The following is a 21,792-nucleotide window of genomic DNA, read 5'->3' as shown; positions in this document are numbered from 1 at the left end:
ATTGGATAATAATTATAAGCAGGAGCATTTCTGTAAAGAGATACATAGTTTAGATAATAGTGAGGTTGGCAACGGAAACTACAGAAATGTTTTCTAGACTCAGAGAACTTTAATGCAATGGTGGAACAAATGGTGTGCAGTAGTCCACCTGCTACAGATCAGCAGTTCTGATTGGTTGCTAAGGATGATTCCCATCACTGCAAATTCCTTTTTATTTAACAAGCCAAAAATATTCCCATTATTGTAATTGTTAGTATGTCAAGACACCCATAACATATTTTTCTATGTAGCAAATATGCAAAACTGAGAAAAGATATTACTTTCTCTGAAGATTACAATTCCAGTAAATATAGTTATTCTAGTATAGTAAGTCAAAGCAGTATTAAACCCGAAACCAAAAATGTAATATTCACTGCAGCTTAAAAGTCAAGGTAAGCTGTACTCCAAAACTTAGCTCTTCTTTCTATTTATTTGCCAAAAGATTAAAACTGCATACATTAATGTCTCCTACCCCCAAAGTCCCTTTAATGTATGTGTTTCACCACTACTGGCTTGCTCACAAGGACAGGGGAAGTATATACTGCAGCTTACCCATCATTAGATGTAGTGGATACATTCATTTTCTTTTTTTTTGGGGGGGGGGGGGGGGGCTTTTTTTTTTTAATCTGTTTTCACCTGGTGATCTGGCCAGTAACACACCTCCTTTATTAGAGTGCCCCCTCTCTGGATAAAGGAGCACAGGGGACACTTTTAGACAGCAGCATTCGCAGTCTTGGGGAGGGGAGTGTTAGATGTAATAGCAGATTTAGATACACTAACAAATTGTAACCAAACTCCAGCTCACAGTACAGTTACACAAGCAGTTACAGTAACAGTTTTTTTTTTTCTTTTATGGTAAAGGTTTTACATGAATAAATAAAAGCTCATCACTGCAAGTACTCGTCTTTTGTAAATGGTTTGTCTTAACACTCTTCTCCATTATGTTTGCAGGAGAGCTTGTTCTGTTGAAAAACAATGGACTTACTGGCCAGATCACCAGGTGAAAATAAAAGAAAGCCTAAAAAAGGAAAACAAATGCAGCCATCAGATTGAAGACTCGTTAAGTATATATTAAATGTTAATTATAGGTTTCATTCTGCTTTAAAGCTGTTGTGTGAGAATGAGATGGTGTCTATTAAAATGGACCTTTTACCCCAAACTGTGCTATGTCCTTCTAAAGCATTTAGAAAAACAAAACAATGTTCATCTGAAACACTGCATTTAGCAGCAAACGCCACCTACTTTAACGGTATTTACCCCTCTCATTGTCTGTGCCTCCCAGATGTCTTCTCTAATTCCTTTCAGGCAGCTCTTGGAGCTAAAAATGCAAGATCTTGCGTACTCTTACATAGTCTTTTTTCTTTTGTGTGCAGGAGGCAGATACCATTTTAATGAACAAATTAAAGAAATCCTGTAATTCAGCCATATATTTGTTTATGCCTCCTGCACACATAACACGTGGACACGCTTTCGTGGTGTCGAGAGGGCAGGATCGTAGGATCTTCTATAGCAAGTGAGAGGCAAGGGAGGTAGTTCATTTTGTTTTGTTGGCAGAACAGTCTTTTAGAAAGAAAAAGTAGAGAAAAGAAATGACAAGTGTGCATGTTGGGAGGGGGGGCTGTGGTGGTCCACATTAGGAAAAATACATATTTTTTTTGTAAGTCTACAGGTGTTCTGTGATCTCAAAAAATAATCCAAAAGTAACTGATCCTGGAGTGGAAAAATCAACTGTTCTAATTGGTTTTCCAAGCTATTTGATGATTAATGAAATTGCACTAAAGACAGCCATATATAATCTGCTTCACGAGTCTCAGTTTAATGTGCAGGCACCAATGAGGAAGGCAGGAGCCATGCTGGCTGTCTAGGGTAGGGTCTAGTATTGTCATAGATGAGCTGAGGGTTAATCAAGTAAGTGATAAAAATGTCTTCTTTGTTCCAGTGAAATAGGCATCCTTCTTACCACCACCAGGAGGAGGGTTCAGCCAGAGTGAAAGTAAATTTGGCACATCCAATTTCCTGATTGTTGTGGCTGAGAATTCCAGTCACTCTGTAGTTGCCCTCAGCAAGCCATGATGGTAGAGAGAAGCTGGGTATCTTAAAACTTGTGGTGGGTAGACTGTAGGAACCCTGGATGAGAGAAACAAAGAAAGAGAAAAAGGATACTATTACTGTAGAATTCAGGCTATTCTTTAAAATGCACCTGCACTCAGACCATGGACATTGAATATTCTTAACAAGTAAAAAGGGTGCTTTAACCACCTCAATACTTGGCACTTTTACCACCTTCCTGCCCAGGCCAATTTCCAGCTTTCAGCACTGTCACAATTTGAATGACAATTGTGCGGTCGTACAACACTGTATCCAAATGAAATTTGTATCCTTTAAGACAGATAGAGACTTCTTTTGGTGGTATTTAATCACCACTGGGGTTTTTATTTTTGCTAAATAAATTAAAAATTTTGCAAATAAGTAATTTTTTCACTGATGTGCACTGATGAGGGTGCACTGATGGGGATTGCTGGTGAGGCACTGACAAAGCTGCACCGATGGGCTATACTGATAACCATTGTAAATGCTGTACTCACTTTGCCCTATCAGATTGGCTCTCCTTTCCTCACTCTGTATCTCTGTGTGAGGAAAGGAGAACTGATAACAGCAAGTCTGTTTACATGTGACCAGCTGTGATTGGACACAGCTGATCACATGGTAAAGGGGAGCGCTGTGATTGGCCCTTTACCCCAATCTGTGATCCGCTGTGTCCAAGGGACACAGCAATCAGACACTTCCCCATGCGTGGTCTTGGAAGGACATTCAGGGATGCCCTTCCAAAACTGGAGAGTCATGCTGTAGCCATATATTGGCCATAGCGCAGCAGGGAAGAGGTTAACATAAGCCTTCCCTCACCTCTCTAGCTGAAAAAGAAAACAAGGTGTGCCAATCTAAGTGCAGTATCAAAAAACAGGATTTAATATAATTGATAAAAACAGTGGCCAAATGGCTACTCACAATGTTGCAGTAAAAACAGGCACATAAAAGCAAGGTGGGTGGTCCACAGACATCATGCCGGCTGCTTCCAATACAGGATCCAGGGGTGTTCCAAAGCACTGGGGAGAGGCTGTCCGCAATGATCTGACACGTTCACACGACACTTCCGCTGTTCATCCTCCAGTATCCGGTGCGCTCCACGCTGGTTTCCTTCCCCTGGGTTCCTCTCCCCCCTTACATTCCAGCACTGACCAGCTGAAGACCTACATTGCGGACAGCCTCTCCCCAGTGCTTTGGAACACCCCCGGATCCTGTATTTTAAGCAGCCGGCATGATGTCTGTGGACCACCCACCTTGCTTTTATGTGCCTGTTTTTACTGCAACATTGTGAGTAGCCATTTGGCCGCTGTTTTTATCAATTATATTAAATCCTGTTTTTTGATACTGCACTTAGATTGGCGCACCTTGTTTTCTTTTCCACTATTGTCTTTCAGAGTTTGCTTCAACTCTCAGGGGAGCTGCCGCTGGTGTTCAGCATCATTTTTTTGGTTTTTATTGACTTTGTAGTTCTTTTTATTTGGGACTTTTTGCCATACCGCAATTTATATCATCATTTGGGACTCTGATATTTAAGACTTTTGCATTGTGAATTCATTTCATTATTTATCGTTTTCCCTTTGCATGATTTGGTGACATCTTGCGCCAATTTCTCCTTTTCTTATTGTCACCTCTCTAGCTGTTTGTTCTGTGAAGTAATTCATTCATAAAGCGAACCTTAATTTCAAAAAACACTCCCCTCTCCCAATCTAAAAAAAGGAAATTTCTTTTGTATATTTCCTTTTGTTTTTTTATTTCTCATTCCATCCCCTGCTATCTGCTCCAACAGCCTTCTGGAATAGCCACATTAGATATCCTATGGGGCATCTGTTTTCACACTGCAGCTGGAGGAGGGTGTCACCAAGGGGTGGGCTGCAAGAACCCAGAGGGAAAAGATGGCTCCCGATGACTTTAGGAAAGATAGCAGCACGAGACCCAGAATTCAACAACAGATTACGGCAGGGCAATGATGGACTTGCTGGGCATATGAATATGTTTTTGTGGATAACTCCAGTGAAAACAAAACACATAGGGGGCTAAGTTCCCTTTTTAAAGATCCTCAAATATAACAACAAGACTTTGAAGTTGGGTTTCAGTCGGTTTCTAACAGTTTAGAAATCTGCTGGGGTTTTTTTTTTTTTTTTGCTATTTTTTTTAGACTGTCAAAATCTGCTTTGCTAGAAAAATAGTTGATATTTTAGTGCTTCCCTTGTGAACTTTGAAAAGCGATCGCTCCACAGTGCCTTTAGCTACAGAGATAAATGTGGGCTGAAAAAGGTTTTACTGAATATCCAGAATATGTAAATATGAATATGGAAATATTTTCATGTACATAGCACATCAAGTACCTACACAAGAGAGACTGGCACTATTATTATGTTAGGTTCACATTCGTGCGTTGCAGGAGCATATGCAAAATTGCTCCTCTAATGCATAAAAACATGCATCCCTTTTTCAAGCACACAGAGGTGCCAATAATTCTTAATGGTGCCCCCATGCAAATTGCTAACGTGCGCGTGCCAAAGTACATGGTATCAAAGTACCTTGCGATATATTGTGTCGCGCAATATTTCAAAAGGGTTATGTACTTCTTTTGGGCAATTTAGGTGTGTAGGGCAGCCTATTGAAATGAATGGGCTAGGCTAAGCATGAAAATATGCAAAAAAAGCACACATACCATCATATGTGCATAGGTGTGAATGGAGCCCTAATGGTAAATTAAAAATACGGTACCTCTAGAAGAGGAAGTGTTTGTCAATGTGTTTTGCAATCAGAATGACAGTGTATAAAGAGTAAGTCAGGGCAAACTGCACGCTCATTACATCACAATACATGCACATTTCCCCATTTTATCCTTTTAAAAACACTGCAAGTGCAGAAAGCTGAAGAACGCACATTAAATTTTACGTTTGATGTATACAGGGGGTCCCCTAGTTACAAACATCCGACTTACAAACGACTCCTACTTACAAACGGAGGGAGACAACAGGAAGTGAGAGGAAATCTACCCCTAGGAAGGGAAATTCATTCCTGTAAGAGCTATTATGGGGAAAAGGTACCTCCACTGATGCTTTACCACCAAGGCTTGTTTCCACAACAACCCAAAATTTTCAAAATCCAATTGTCATTGGGACAGAAAGTGAGATGAAATCTTCTGAACAGGGGCACACACAGCAAAACAAACATTACAGGGGTGTTAACCCTTTCCATTGCTATCCAAAAAGCTTAAAAATAGTTTTTTTGGCTGGAGCTACACTTAAAAAATGTACATGTTCCGACTTACAAACAGATTCAACTTAAGAACAAACCTACAGTCCCTATCTTGTTTGTAACCCGGGGACCCCCTGTACTTGCACTTCACCCTATGCAATACCAACCACCTGGAGTGAGGCTACTTACAGCTTTGAATGGACAATGGCAGGGAAGTCCATAAGTCTTTAGGGGTCCTGGGCACTGCTCTCCTGGCTTAAAGAAAGCATCCAGCAGATCGCAAACCTCAGTGTAGGTGCAACTGCCGAACTTATCAATACAGGGGGCAGTCAGCCAATCGCCAAACAGCTCCTTCTCTGCAGTAATTTTGATCTGTTCATAGGAGAAGAAAAATCAAATGTCAAACTTACAAGAATTGTTTTGCCTTTTCACATCTTTCTTGTAGCGAAGAGCCATTACCATGGGCACCTCCGTAATGGATTACGTTTCATCAGCATGCCACCCAACCCATATATATTATAGAAGTGAACATACATCATTACATTCATTGTGTGTTGTCTCATGCTGTGGTATCAAACACAGGATTTGAATGTTTTCTTATTGTTAGGACATTGCACTGTGAAGGGGTTACAACAATTACTTTAGCCACTTGCACTCCAGAAGGTTTTACCCCCTTCATGACCAGGCCATTTTTTGCCATTCAGCACTTTAACTGACAATTGTGCAGTTATGCAACACTGTATGTAAATGAACTTTATATCATTTTTTTTCACACAAATAGAGCTTTCTTTTGGTGGTATTTGATCACCTCTGGGTTTTTTATTTTTTGCGATATTAACAAAAAAAAAGACTGGTCATTTTGAAAAAAATGTATATTTTTTTTACTTTCTGCTATAAAACATATCCAATAAAATGAAAAAAAAAATCACATTTCTTCATGAATTTAGGTCAAAATGTATTCTGTTACATGTCTCGATAAAAAAAAAAAAAAAAAATCCCAATAAGCGTTTATTTGGTTTGCGTGAAAGTTATAGCATCTACAAACTATGGTATATATTCTGGAGTTTTTATTTATTTATTCTTTTATACTAATGATGGCGGTGATTAGCAACTTATAGTAGGACTGTGAGGGCGGGCAATCTGAAACTAGCTGACGCTGGCTGGGGGCACACTAGCTGACAATGACATCAATAGTGACACTAATACAGTGATCAGTGCTAATACTATACTGTCACTGTACTAATGACACTGGCTAGGAAGGGGTTAACATGTAGGGGCCATCAAGGGGTTAACTGTGTGCCTAAAGCCTCGTACACACGATCGGATTTTCCGCAGACAAAGCGCCAGACTTTTGTCCAAAGGGCGTGTGCCGTGAACTTGTCTTGCATACAAATGGTACACAATTGTCTACCAATAAACACGAACGTAGTACATGGAATTTCAGTTCTTGAGCGCCACCCTTTGGGCGCCTTCTGCTAATGTCGTCTTTAGTGAGCATTGATTTCGAGCATGCGTGTTTATACTTTGAACTTGTGTGACGGACTTGTGTACACACGATAGGAAAATCTGACAACAGACCGTTGTCCGCCGAAAATTTATTAGCCTGCCATCCAACATTTGTTGGAGGAAAGTTGCCCAACAATTGTCTGATGGAGCATACTAACTGTCTGATTTTTTCTGGTCTTTCCTGCCTCAGTTCTGGACCTGACATTTTAGCGGGGATCCCTTCCCTCATCGCATGAGCCGACATACATCGCATGAGCTGATGTGTGAGTATTAGATTTTAGAAAATTCTACCCAGGGAATTTATTCTCCCCCCCTTCGGGTTGAAGGGTTTATTATACTTATACTCATATTAGTAAACTTGATTTTGTACCTACAGTGAATGTTTGCATCCATACTCCTGATGAGTGAACGTGATTCACGAAACGAGTTTTTTTTATTGATGGGATGCCAAGACAATTCAGCTTTTACTCTTTATATTCAACATATATTTATGCATTTGTGTGTATCTATATCAGTATGTATGACCATCGTATGTTATTATATATGTCCATTTGGTAAATGTGTATGTAATATCAACTTATCTGTATATGGCTGTGTTTATATTTTGGAAACTGTAACATGCAGTTCTAGACCAAAGGAACTGCGTTTGATAAATAAAAAATTTTTTACTATATACATACTCCATACACTATTCTATTTAGCATACCTCATTTAAAGTCCCAATATTCTTCTTTCATGTTTTTATTCACGTTACTAAGGATGGAGACTTGCTACTGTGGCTATGCCAGGTCATGTCTTTTTTCTTTACCATACAGAGCTCTCTTCCGCGAATGATGGAGCCCATCAGCAGGTCATCAATCATTGGCCGGGGCCCACTGATTGGCTTGAGCTGTAACAAATCACAGCACAGTCGGGGAGGCGGGGGCATGCCAGATACATGATCCAGCGCACAGGGCCACCCTGCTGCAGTAGATGTACAGTGCCTTGAAAAAGTATTCATACCCCTTGAAATTTTCCACATTTTGTCATGTTACAACCAAAAACGTAAATGTATTTTATTGGGATTTTATGTGACAGACCAACACAAAGTGGCACATAAGTATAAGGCTGACTGCAGGTCAGCCTGTTTTTGTAGGCGGAGACAGGCTGCATAAAGCCGGCCCGCCTCTGCCTCTGTCCCTCGTGGTCGTAGGCGCTCGTACAGCGTCATTCCCGGGCGACGCTGACGTCATTTCCGGGTTCGGAGCAGCTTGTGCGGTGTCTCAGTTCTCAGCTCGGCGTACACTACGCTGTTAGTGCCTCTCAGTCGGTAGAAGGGCAGGTAAAGGGAGTCTCGGCTTCCCTTTTCGGTTACCCCACTCGGGGTTAGTGTCACTGGGGGTTTGCGTGGGGAGGGTAGCGGTTTTTGTGGTATGTAAGGTGATTCTGTCAGGGGTTATCAGTCTGCTTTCCACTTTCATGTCAGCATGCTGTACTGAAGACTCAGGAGCGGGCTGGAGGGGGGCGATGGAGGACGGCTAGTTCTACAGGGACACTCGGTTCAGCTCATGGCTTCATAACGTTTATTGCCAACTGCTATTTCTGGTATTCTGGGCGAGGAAAAAAAATTAAAAAAATAAATAAATAAATAAAATCCTCACGTTCCTATTTCTCCTTCTATAGTAGTTTTCCACATTGCAGCAAGGTGCTCAGGATTCTGTTTGGTGTCTCCCAGGCAGTTCAGGTATGTATTGTAGGTTAGTTAATTTTTTTTTTTTTTTTTACACTTCTGTTGGTTACTACATTCGTTTTTAGGCAGGCATGTTTTGCTTATTCATGTTACATTTATCATGCACGTACGTTTCATTTATACAATTTTACGTTGCGTCCATGCAATATACGTTTCGCTCATACAATTTTCGTTTTCATGCAATTACGTTTCATTCAAGTAATTTACGTTTTATTCATGCAATTTTACGTTTCATTTTTGAAATTACGTTTCAATTAAGCGATTACGTTTCGAATTAAGCTTTTACGTTTCATTTAAGCAATTTACGTTCATTTAAGGGATTTACATTTCATTTAAAGGGATTTTCGTTTCTTTTAAGCAATTTACGTTCATTTAAGGGATTTACGTTTAATTTAAGGGATTTATGTTTCATTTAAGCAATTTATGTTTCATTTAAGCAATTTGCGTTTCATTTAAGCAATTTACGTTTCCATTTAAACAATTTACGTTTCATTTTAAGCAGTTTTCGTTTTGTTTTTTTTTTAAGCAATTTTCATGCATGTTTGCAATTGTTCATGTATGCAATTTTCGTTTCATTTTCGCAATTTTCGTTTCACTTATGCAATTTTTGTGTCTGTATGCAATTTGCGTTTCATTCATGCAATTTACGTTGTCTCATGCTAGGTTCGTTTTTTTCACACAGGGTACATTTTTCGTGCAACTTATATTCACAGTCAGTCATGCTTTTGACGTTTCGGGTTATTCCTGTTGGTGGTACTTATGTTTTCCTTTCATGTGTTAGCATCATGCGATGCATGCATTCTCGTGACGGGTGTAATCGCAAGGGTTTCTCATGCTCATTTTCTCTCATACTTTCCTTTTTTATTCGCTCTCTTTGATTCTTTTTTCACGCAGCTTGCATTTCTTTCACACATAAGTTGCTTGCATAAGTCACGTGCTGCTTCCAGTCTTCACTGGGTAAGGTTCATGCGCTTTTCTGTCTCATCTTCATGGTAACTTCAGCATCTCCACTGCAGTCACCTGGCACGTGTTAAGTTCATGCAGATTGAGTAGTTCATTTCTGTTGGCTTGTTCAGTGGCAAATCTCATCATCCGTATCACATACGTACACCTCAATTTTCATTTTGCTTGTTACACGCTACTATATTTCATCACTAACCTGACACGGTTCAGGCCTGAGGTTACGGTTTTAATTTACCATGACCGGCATGCTCTGTCTGGTCCTAGTCATGTTGGGGGGGCGGCCTTTATTTCACAGGTAAGTCTTGGGTCACTTGTGTTAGTTTTTGGTTTCTTAAGTTTATTTGTTGTTTGCAGATCATGTCGCAAGCAGCGGATATTGAGGATTTCGCTTCCATCTCGCCTTCTTCAGCAAGGGGGTCAGAACACGGCAGCGTACACTCTCTCAGAACCTGGACTGTTCCTAGACTGATAGCAGAGCTCCAGCGCAGGGGGATTTCATACCCAGCATCGGCTCGGAAAGCCCAGCTTTTTAGGTTGCTGTTCCCTCGTACAGCAGATACAAGTGCGGAGCAAGTTACCCTTCGGACTGTGGCTGCTTCCTTGGCTGAGATTCACATTACCCTTAGTTCTCTGGCCACGTCCTGCCATGAGTTGCGCAAAAGGGTGGAGGTTTTGGAGAATCAGCCGAGTCCGGCTACTGCAGCAGCTGCCTGCCCGGTGGCTTTAGCTGATTCTGGGACCCCCTCGGTACCCGGGCCGGTACCGGTTGGTCCAGGTAATAATTTGTGTGCTCCCCCTGTCACCCCAGCACATTTTATTCCGGCTAATATTAGGAAGGACATTCAAGAGGGGAAGGATGTCAACCTGGCATCCCTATTAATTGCTGCCCATGACGTTGCGGACAATAGGTCCTACACTTGTGGGGATGTTTCGGTGGTAGTGAAGACCAGGGATCACAGACTTAATCGCAAGTTGTCCATCCCTGAGTTTGTCTTGGCCTTTAGTCTCTACAGAGACATAATCTGCTCTGTTACTCCACTTAGGAGGGAGGAGTTGGACCTGTACCTTTATACAGTGGTCGAGTTAGGCCACAAGTATGGGGGGTCCAACTTTTATGATTATCACCGGTCTATTTCCGCTAAAGCTGCGGCCCGTTTTGCTCAATTTCAGGTGGTGTCAGTTTGGAGCAACATAGATACCGAGTTATTTTGCCGGCATTTCGCCGGGCTCAGGTCTCCGGTATATGCGACTTGTCAATCTTCAACGCACATGGCATACTGGTGCCCCAATTTGGAGGTTCCTGCATTACCTAGTACGTCCAGGGGGTCAGGCATGATGCTCCCTTCCTCAGGTTATCCGGCTCCATTGGACAAGTTAGGCTGTCCTATTCATTTTTTGGGGAAATCCCAGATTTTCAATAACTTCAACTTTGGGGTATGCAATTTCAGTCAATGCCGGTTGCTGCATATCTGTACTGGGTGTTTCAGGGCTCACCCTAAGTCAGCCTGTTCACTTAAGCAGAATAAAACGTCATGACTAAGCCGTATCAATGTACCTTTCATGCAGGAGTGTTTAGCTGCCCACCCGTCACCTTCTTGGAGCGTTTTTTTGGCTAGGGGTTTCACTGAGGGTTTCCACACAGGGTTTGTCTCCTTACCATCTGATAGTTATGAGTGTAAAAACCTTAGGTCATCTTCTGCAGATACTGAAGCGGTAGATTTGTTATTACAGTCGGAACTTGATAAGGGGTTTGTCATCGGGCCATTTACTTCGCCACCCTTCCGGGTATGGAAGGTCAACCCACTGGGGCTTGTTAGAGGGAAATTTTCAAATAAACCACGTTTAATCTATGACTTGTCTGCCCCTCATTGTTCACATGTTGCTAGACTCAACTCTTTGATCCCTTCAGAAGAATTTTCTCTCAAATATGCTTCAGTGGATCAAGCAATTCAGTCCATTATTGAGGTGGGCTCGGGCGCTTGGTTGTCCAAAGCGGATGTTGCGGATGCTTTTAAGCTTCTGCCTATTCTGCCGTCTCTTTGGCAGTGGCATGGTATCAAATGGAAAGGTGTTTACTATTTTGCCACCAAGCTTACTTTTGGGTCCAAAAGTAGCCCTTGGTTGTTCAACTTTTTTGCTCAGGCTCTTAACTGGATTCTCACGTACAGGGAGAATTGTCACAAGGTGATCCATTATTTAGACGATTTTCTCCTCATTGAAGGTGGTTAGCAAGTCCCTTCTGACTTGCGGAAACTTACTTCACTTTTCTCTGCACTTAACATACCGCTGGCTGTCAATATGATGGAGGGTCCAGTTACCAGACTCACGTTCCTGGGTATTACGCTTGATACGCAATCCATGCAGGCCAGTCTTCCCACAGATAAGCTTGTGAGAATCAGAGATTGCATTCACAGTCTCCAGAGTCTGTACCAGGGTGGAATTACAGTCACTTCTCGGCATGTTAAATTTTGCTATGAGGATCATTCCCCAGGGGAGAGCTTTCATATCTAGATTGTTATCATTATTGCCTTTGGCCTCCGACTCTGATGCTCAGGTGTTCCTGGATCCTTCCGCGCTTTCTGACCTTCTGATGTGGGATGAGTTCCTGCAACATTGGTATGGGGTAGCTATGTTTATCCCGGCTGAGTCTAATTCCTCTCCCCAAATTTTCACAGACGCAGCAGCCACCAAGGGCTATGCAGCCATTTTCGGTTCACATTGGATGGCAGGATCTTGGTCGGACGAGGTTTTGGCAATTCCTCGGTTCACTGAGACTTCGGCTTTGTTCGAAGTGTATCCCATAGTGGCAGCTGCTCAGGTATGGGGGCATTTATGGGCAGGACAGACAGTAGTTTTTTCTACTGATAATCAAGCAATCACTGAGATTATCAATAGTGGCAGATCCAGATCCTTGCTGATCATGAGATTTGTGCGTAGGCTCATTTGGTTATCCCTTCATTTCAATTTTCACATCCATGGTAGATTCATCAATGGTATAGACAATATAGCGGCCGATGCTTTGTCCCGGTTTAATTTCCCGTTATTTTTTCAGCAGGTCCCGGACGCAGACGCTTGCGCCACGCCTTCTCCGCAGTTCCAACAATTGGTGATGGATTAGACTCTCATTGGGTTGAAGCGGCTAATTTAATCAACAGTTCTTTATCTCTGAATACCAGGAAGGCCTATGCCACAGCTTGGAGGGTCTTCCAGGCCTTCCAGGCAAGATTTCCTAGTTTAGATAGTTACAATATCCAGTACCTACTTGCTTTCACCGCTTTTTGCCACTCTCAACTCAAACTGGCCCATAGTACTTTTAGGACGTATCTGGCTGGCATTCAACACTTCATGTTTTTAGAAGACCCTAATAGGCCCTCTATTTTTTCAGCTCACCCTATCAGGGCCATCCTCAAAGGAATCCAGAAGTGTAGCCCTCCTGTCAGGCTTAGCAGACTTCCCATAACTGGTCACATTTTCCGGGACATGTCCGATATTCTCTCTAGATCTCCTTTTGGGTGGTTACCAAGCTTGGCGCTTAAGGCAGCAATTTATCTGGCCTTTTTCGGGTTTCTAAGGCCAGGGGAACTTGCGCATTCTGGTTCAGGGTCTCGCATACTTCTGGCCAATCAGTTGGTCAGGCACCCAGGTTATTTTTGTTTACATTTACATGCGTGCAAGACACAGCAAACAGGAGGCAGTACGGACATTAGGTTTTTTGAGACCGGGAAGGCATGGTGCCCGGTATCAGTGTTAGATCAGCTAGTCAGGGCTACGGCTGATAAACCTAGGGATGGGCCTCTGTTGCCCTTCCCTTGTGCTCCCCTCTCTGTAGCTCAATTCACTCTACATTGTCGCATCCTTTTGGCTAACCTGGGTTTGGACCCAAAGGCATACTCTGGTCATTCATTTAGGATAGGAGCAGCATCTGCAGCTTCACGCCAAGGGGTCCCTGCTCATATCATAAAGAAGTTAGGCAGGTGGAGGTCAGCTTGTTTTTCTATGTATATTCCAGATCCTGTTTTGGAAATGTCGCAGGCTTTTGTCAATTTGGCTGATTAAATGTGATTCAGTGTATAATAAACTTTTGTTAAGCTTTCATCCTACTGTATTATTTTTGCCCCCTTTTAGGCATACTGACCACGTGACCACAGCACACCTCAGGTCAATGTTCTTTGTTTTTGTTTATCCCTTCACTATCACAGGTTGACTCCGAGTACAAGTATAAGGCTGACCGCAGGTCAGCCTGTTTTTGTAGGCGGAGTCAGGCTGCATAAAGCCGGCCCGCCTCTGCCTCTGTCCCTCGTGGTCGTAGGCGCTCGTACCCCACCCACCCATTCCCTTTTTTCTTTATTTTTCCATTCAATTTTATTTCTTTCATTCTCTTCTCATACTTGGGTATGCCCCCTTTTTAGGCATACTGACCACGTGACCACGGCACACCTCAGGTCAATGTTCTTTGTTTTTGTTTATCCCTTCACTATCACAGGTTGACTCCGAGTACAATTGTGAAGTGGAAGGAAAATGATAAATGGTTTTCAATTTTTTTTTACAAATAAATATCTGAAAAGTGTGGCGTGCATTTGTATTCAACCCCCTTTACTCTGATACCCCTAAGTAAAATCTAGTGGAACCAATTGCCTTCAGAAGTCACCTGATTAGTAAATAATGTCCACCTGTGTGTAATTTAATCTCAGTATAATTACAGCTGTTCTGTGAAGCCGTCAGAGGTTTGTTAGAGAACCTTAGTGAACAAATAGCATCATGAAGGCAATGGAACACACCAGACTGGTGAGGGATAAAGTTGTGGAGAAGTTTAAAGCAGGGTTAGGTTATAAAAAAATATCCCAAGCTTTGAACATCTCACGGAGCACTGTTCAATCCATAATCCAAAAATGGAAAGAGTATGGCACAACTGCAAACCTACTAAGACATGGCCATCCACCTAAACTGACAGGCTGGGTAAGGAGAGCATTAATAAGAGAAGCAGCCAAGAGGCCCATGGTAACCCTGGAGAAGCTGCAGAGATCCATAGCTCAGGTGGGAAAATCCGTGCACTCCACAAATCTGGCCTTTATCAAAAAGTGGCAAGAAGAAAGCCATTGTTGAAAGAAAGCCATAACAAGTCCTGTTTGCAGTTTGTGAGAAACCATGTGAAGGACACAGCAAACATGTGGAAGAAGGTGCTCTGGTCAGATGAGACCAAAATTTAACTTTTTGGCCTAAAAGCAAAACGCATCCCTACTGTGAAACATGGTGGTGACAGCATCATGTTGTGGGGATGCTTTTCTTCAGCAGGGACAGGGAAGCTGGTCAGAGTTGATGGGAAGATGAATGGAGCCACATACAGGGCAATCTTAGAAGATAACCTGTTAGAGTCTGCAAAAAACTTGAGACTGGGGCAGAGGTTTATCTTCCAGCAGGACAATGACCCTAAACATACAGCCAGAGCTACAATGGAATGGTTTAGTCAAAGCATATTCATGTGTTAGAATTGCCCAGTCAAAGTCCGGACCTAAATCCAATTGAGAATCTGTGGCAAGACTTTAAAATTGCTGTTCACAGATGCTCTCCATCCAATCTGACAGAGCTTGAGCTATTTTTGCAAAGAAGAATGGACAAAAATGTCACTCTCTAGATGTACAAAGCTGGTAGAGACATACCCAAAAAAGACTTGCAGCTGTAATTGCAGGGAAAGGTGGTGCTACAAAGTATTGACTCAGGGGGGCTGAATACAAATGCACACCACACTTTTCACATATTTGTAAAAAATTTGGAAAACCATTTATCATTTTCCTTCCACTTCACAATTATGTGTCACTTTGTGTTGGTCTAGCACATAAAATACATTTATGTTTTTGGTTGTAACAAAATGTGAAAAATTCAAGGGTTATGAATACTTTTTCAACACACTGTACGTGGGGCGGTCCACAAGCGGTTAGAGTAGTTGTGAACATACAATGTTATAGACACTTCATAGTTATGGACACTTTCTAATACAGTTATAACTATGCAGGTACCATAACTACATAACTACTACAATTTTAAGCTTACTTAGTTCTAGAGTTGAATTTCACTTTTAAGCACTGAGGCTAAACATAGACACCACGAGATGGTGGTCAAATAAATCGACTGCTGTACAATTGCCCCGTTGAATAGCCATGACATAAACATTTATCATTTCAGCCTAAATTACATGTTTATGAACCAAGCACCTTGGGATATTGGTGATGTCAGGTGTATATAGATAGCAGGAAGCCTGGTGAAAAATGCCTCAAACTGGCCCTGGTCCATACATAGTACAGGCACCAAACCCATGTCAGAGCACTAGATGAAGAAAGCACTGAATTTAACACGATTTTACTGTGTTTGAGTTTTTTTTTGTCAAAAGGTTCCTCTCCGGACGTTTAACTGCTCCTAAACTCTGATCAAAGCCTATGCATACATGGACACATAGGCCTTTACTGAGTTGAGTTCAGGGGCTTTGGCAAAAAAAACCTCACGTTTAGGGGTAGCAGTGTACATGAGGCCTAACAGAGCTCCGGATGGCAGTAAAAAGCCAACACGTGTTCTAATTCCTCTCCACTCTGTCCAAAAATGAAATAAAACGTTTTTGGCTTAACATGCACTTCAGAATAACAGTATAGTGAAGAAAAAAATAAAGTAAAAAACAAATTTTACCTAAAAAAATCTAAGATTACACACTACATGTATACAATCTGGTTTTAAAATTCCAATGTCTCTTACAGAGAACTTTGTGTAGAATTGTCTCTCGGCAGGGCTTTTTTTTTTTCGGGGGTGGGGGGGCACAGTTCCGGCACCTCCAGCACTGAATGCATGGCAAGGGGTGTTGGGGTGTGCTGGAGAGTCTATTGATGCTGGCTGCTGGGGGATCTATTGTCATTGGGGGAGATCTATTTTTGCATGGGGGTCTATTGTTGTTTGGGGGGGTTCTATGTTGCTGGGAGGAATCTACTGTTGAGGGAGAGGTCGATTGATGCTGGCTGCTGGAGGGTCTATTGATGCTGGCTGCTGGGAGATCTGTTGTTGCTGGGGTGTCCATTGTTGTGAGGAGGATCTGTTGGTGGAGGGGGGTGGGCTACTGTTGTTTGGGAGGGAGGGGTCGATTGTTGATGTGGGGGTCTATTATTGCGAAGGAGGATCTATTGTTGCATGGGGGTCTACTATTGCTGGCGGCAGGGGATGCCTTTCTTGTTATCATTAACAAATTCCATAAAAATTACTTAGCACCACAGAATGATACTTGGTTCTGTATTCTCTAAAATGGGCAGAACTGGGAGGTGGGTAGGGGGTGGAGGCAAGGAATGGTGATTAGAGGTGGGTAGGGGCAGAAACAAGGAGTGACTCAGACGGGAGGGGGGGGTTCCTGCACCTATTCTCTGAGAAAAAAGCCCTGTCTATCAGCATATACACTGCAATGCAGTTACATCTAATGGTTCCAGTATGTTTGGTTTTGCGGGTTTACTAAACTGGGTTGTTGAGGATGATTTCTCACCTGGAGTGGAGAGCTTAGAGGGACTTCGGTGTTCAGTACCATGGAGACGACCACTTCTCCTGGGATGGATACAGGGTCAGGACTAATGGACAGACTTTTGATTGTGCCTGGAAGCTTTCCCGAATCACAGTTCTCCCAGGTGATACTTTTTACTTGCTGTGGAGAACAAAGACTTGGAGAGTCAAAAACAATACCGATGGCAGAGATGGTGCCATAGCCAAAAACATTGACAACATTGCACAGGCCTATTAGGGCTCCAAGATCCGCTGAAGCATATGCCTTATCCATGGTTACCTGTGCCAATCCCGAATCCTGGCAGCCGATGTAAACTGGCATTACATAACCAAATAGCAGTGTAGTATTCTGTTCACGGATCTTTTTGCCAAAACAACTTATATCAAACAATCATTTAGTTACATGTTTGGCTAGTATTATATACATCGATGTGGGTGACTATTTTACACCTCAACAGTACCATGTACCCTGACTTACTCATGCCCCCCAGCTTTTTGAGATTAGAAAGACCATCACGATGTATTTATCCAAAAGACACCAAAGAATACACACTACTTATGTTAACATGTTGGCCCTGGACGATTCATTCATCTGGCAATGCCACATGTGCAGAATAACCGGCCTTCAGTCTTTCATGAATAACTGCTGAGATCATTCTACACATGTGCCACCACTTCAGTTGCCTGTGTCCTAGCAACCAAGGACACTAGGAGGCACCTGCATCCTAGCAACCAAGAACCCTAGGGAGTAGGAACCATCTGTATCCTAGCAACCAAGAACACAAGGGAGTAGGAACGATCTGCATGGGACAGCAGGCAGGAAACCCTAAATAACAAACTTAACTTTCGAATGCAAAAACGCAGACAAGTGTTGAATTTAATAAGGCAGCGGCTGTTTATTATTGGTTTCAAAAACAATAGATTAATTCATCAAAAAATAACCAAATATATAAACTTTAAACAACCTAGCCACTACGTCTCAAGCTGCATATAATATATTCCAGACTCAATAACTTTCAACACAATAGAATCACCAATGTAACATCTGATAACTTCATTACTTACTATATATTAATCCCCCTTTGTATTTATTTATTTATTTTTTTTTTTTACAACGGTGACACCATCACATAACTTCAGCTGCGACATAAGGGGAGGGGGGCAGGGGAACACCACAGCTCCGTCTTCTGAGGCAACTGAACCCGACGGGATGGAACCTCCTTTTTATAGCCCTTTTGGGGGTCCGGATTTATCCAGTTTTCAGGGCTGGTACACGAGACCTAGGATAGGTCACCTGTGTTCCTCTCCCAAGCCACGTGAGTACCCAGGAGATCCACCTGAGAGCCACAAGCTCCCAGGGAGAAACTTAAAACTGCCCATTCCTGCCGCTCTTCCATGAGGAAAAGGGGGAATTGAAACTGCCTCCCCCTTTTCCTATCATTCTAGTTCCCCGTGATTAAGCTCCAAGGGGTGGAGTAAAACACATTGGTGGCGTGGCCTGGGTGGAGTCCTGGCTGAGGCTGCCATTCATCTCACTTCATGCAAATGGGTCTGCTATGTGATGTGCGGCTTATGGATCTTTTCCTTTGACATTGCTGCAGCTTGGAGCTAGGATGAGCTCCCTGTCCCTGCCTGCACTCACAGCGGTCTAATTGAACTTTGCCGGCACCTAAATTATGTATTTTTGGGTGACAACAAAGGACACTAGGCATCAGGGGCTACCTGCATCCTACAAACCAAGCACACAGGGCAGCATGGAGCTGCTTTACATCCTAACAACCAAGAACTTTAGGCAGCAAGAGCCATCCACGTCCTTGCAACCAAGGACACTAGGCAGCAGGGGCCACCTGTGTTCTAGCAACCAATATTGTAAAATGTATTCTGGACGCATGTAAATGTTAACACAGATATTTACATGCATACAGGTTAAAATACAACCCCAAATACAGCTGTGTCCTATTTTTCTTTTACACTGCTAAATGCAGAAGAACATTAGGATGCCAGGCTCAGCTGTCTAAATGGGCCCATAGACTTCAACAACGCTGCATACATACAAAATGATATGCTGTACACATCTGTATGCCATCTTATTTACACCCACTCGGCACTTATAGAGCTTTATACATCAGATCAAAAAGAGGGACAACTAAGCAGGTAAAGGTGGATACACACAGATAGAAATTTGGTCGGTTTAACAGGAACAAGTTTCAGATTTCAACCTGTGTGTGGCCCTCCCTGTTCAACAAAAGTCTATCGGTAGATCAAGTTCTGTCATATGGGACTGTTGGAAAACTTACAGTGGAACTTTGGTTAAAAAAATTAAGTCCTGCTGGATCACTTCAGGCTGGCCCCTTTTGCAGGTATAGCTATGTTAAACATGAAAAATAACTGTCTATACTGTTTAAAGTGGTTGTAAACCACAGCTGTGTGGCTTGTGAAAAAAAAACCACCTGCAAGGCAATGGCATAATGTCCTAGTATGCATCGCATACTAGGACATTATGAAATACTCACCTTGGAATGAAGCCCTCCAGAGCTGTATGGTCACCGCTGAAAGGGCTTAGATTTTCCCCCTGTCTTCTGGGTTTGTGCTCCGGCTATGTGATTGTAAATGTGATTGGTCGGAGCTGCGATGGAGTAGACAGGTATCTGCTCCCCCCTCCCCCCTGAAAGGTGCCAAATGTGACACCGGAGGGGGGGAGGATTCCGAAAAGTGGAAGTTCCATTTTTGGGTGGAACTCCGCATTAAATAAGGACAAGTGTGTTCCAGTGCATTTTTGGTGCATTTAGGTGCAGCCCAGTGCGTTTTTACAGCGTTTCAGTACAGTCCAGTGCAGGAAAAATGCAGCATGTTCTACTTTTTTTTTGGAACTGAATAGCACTGGAACTGCAAGTACTGGTGTGAATTATACCATTGAAAACCATATAATCTACTTTCCATGTGTTTTTGATGCAGAAGAAAAACACACTGAACTGCATGTGGTGTGAACTAGCCCATAAAGTGGAATTAAACCCTCCTATCCTTTACAGCCAAGGAAGCTGCTTCTGTTTGATCTGCAACTGCCATGGTGCTGCACATGTGATCAGTTATGACACCAGCTATTTGATGGTTTGACAGTTTGGTTGAGGACACAAGCAAATGTGACAGTTAGCAATCCGGGCATTCCAGGAATGTAACTGTTTTTTTTAAACCGTTAAATCGATGGGTTTAGTTCAGCTTTATGATTAACTGCTGTTCAGGGGCTCTGGGCTTCAGCAAGATGGCAGCCTCCAGCAAGAAGAAATTGAAACCATGCTGGGGGCAATTAACAAGACACACTCATTTTGGTAGCATTGTTATTAATGTGGAATGTATGTTCCTTGCTAGAGAACATTTTTTTTTTTTTATCAAGTTGTTCCGCTTTAAATTCGATCAGCCACTGCAGCACTGATCAGTGTTTTCTGACAGAGGAGTCCTTGCTGTCAGAATAAAATAGCACAGTGAGGAGGATTTCGCCATCCACCTTGCCTATGTGGGTGGCGGTATCCGTTTTTTGTTTTTTTTTTCATTATGTAACCTACCAGCTAAAAAAAAAAAAAAATGAACTGTATATACCCAGCTTAAGAGGAACAGAGGAGCTTAGCTCCACAAGGACAGTCCCTTCTAATGAGGGCTATGCTTACAGAATAAGCCTTAATTGTGTGATGCAAAATTTGCTGATCTAAAAAAGACTGACCCCCCCCCGCTTACCGTAGCAAGGTTCCAGGTCTTCCACTCATGGGCATCAGTGAAATGGGCTAGAGCTGCAAAAACAACCAGAAAGCAGAGGGCAAGCTTAGCCATAGTTACTGCACAAAGGAGGAGTCCAGCCACTGGCAGAATGCAGCTCAGGATCTACAATGAGGATTCATCACACCTACATCTCCTCTCCCTATAAATACATCCACATTGCAATCACTGCTTATCAGCACATAAAAGCACAGCAGCTAGGAAGGAGGCCAAGAAAAACACTTACGATTACAATCTCATTGTACAAATTTATTCCCTTATCTCTCTCCCTATTGAGTGTGACCAGCCAATGACATGTCATTTCTGCCAAGCCTGAGTAGTATTAGTTTTTCAATTGAATGACATCTACATGTAAATAGTGGACTATGCTGCCCTCTGCTGCTGTAAAATGGACTTGTCTGTATTCCTTTTTTGTTTACAAACTTTTTTATTTGGTACAATGAAATAGTACAAAAAGCTTATTGACATATGCCATAAAATGTACAATCAAAGCAATTTCTACAAAAAGAAATAACAAAATATATTAAGTGGTTTTTGAATGGAGTATATATTTATATATAAATATAGCAATTCCTATTATACATTAAACTCTATATTTATATAATACTCTACAGTGAACTTCAGAATTAACAATATTAATTTAATGGAAAAAATATTCCACACACTATAAAAGACTTGTCTGTATTCCAATACCGGTGTCCTTCACAGGACTTTCAAGCCATAGTTTTTTTTAAGTGGAACTAAAACCTAGAATTTAAAAACTGCAAGTAGGTAGCTCTTTGTTGCAGAAGAAGAGACTTGCTGTCTCTTCTGCAATAAGGCACACTTAAGCCTAGTACACGCGATGAGATTATTGGCCGAATGATCGTCTTTTTTTTTGGATGCTAGTCTCGAAAATGAATAGTTTACTAAAGTACGAAAATTCTCGTACGACAGAATAAAAATTCGGAAGTGATGTAATGTGTTGTAAT

At 42.2% G+C, this 21,792-nt stretch overlaps 1 protein-coding gene across 1 annotated transcript; it reads right to left on the bottom strand.

Moving 5' to 3' along the window:
- Nucleotides 1-772: 772 nt before the first annotated feature.
- On the bottom strand, nt 773-20,996 carry GM2A (ganglioside GM2 activator). Its single transcript, XM_073621117.1, has 4 exons — nt 20,783-20,996; nt 17,040-17,195; nt 5,521-5,703; nt 773-2,166 (listed from the first exon to the last, which is right to left on the bottom strand). The coding sequence occupies exons 1-4, from the start codon at nt 20,873-20,875 to the stop codon at nt 1,996-1,998; spliced, it is 603 nt and encodes a 200-aa protein (XP_073477218.1). The 5' UTR covers nt 20,876-20,996; the 3' UTR covers nt 773-1,995.
- Between the last annotated feature and the right edge of the window lie 796 nt (nt 20,997-21,792).

This window comes from Aquarana catesbeiana, linkage group LG03 (genome assembly GCF_042186555.1).
Source record: "Aquarana catesbeiana isolate 2022-GZ linkage group LG03, ASM4218655v1, whole genome shotgun sequence".
Lineage (NCBI taxonomy): Eukaryota > Metazoa > Chordata > Amphibia > Anura > Ranidae > Aquarana > Aquarana catesbeiana.
This window is presented reverse-complemented; position numbering and strand designations above follow the sequence as displayed.

Bases quoted from the DNA above. Each gene is read 5' to 3' on its own strand.
- GM2A (XM_073621117.1), bottom strand. From the start codon at position 20,875: ATGGCTAAGCTTGCCCTCTGCTTTCTGGTTGTTTTTGCAGCTCTAGCC. The intron at 17,196-20,782 runs GTAAGCGGGGGG...TGTTCTCCACAG, and splicing joins AGACCTGGAACCTTGCTACG to CAAGTAAAAAGTATCACCTG. The intron at 5,704-17,039 runs GTGAGAAATCAT...TCCTATGAACAG, and splicing joins CTCTAAGCTCTCCACTCCAG to ATCAAAATTACTGCAGAGAA.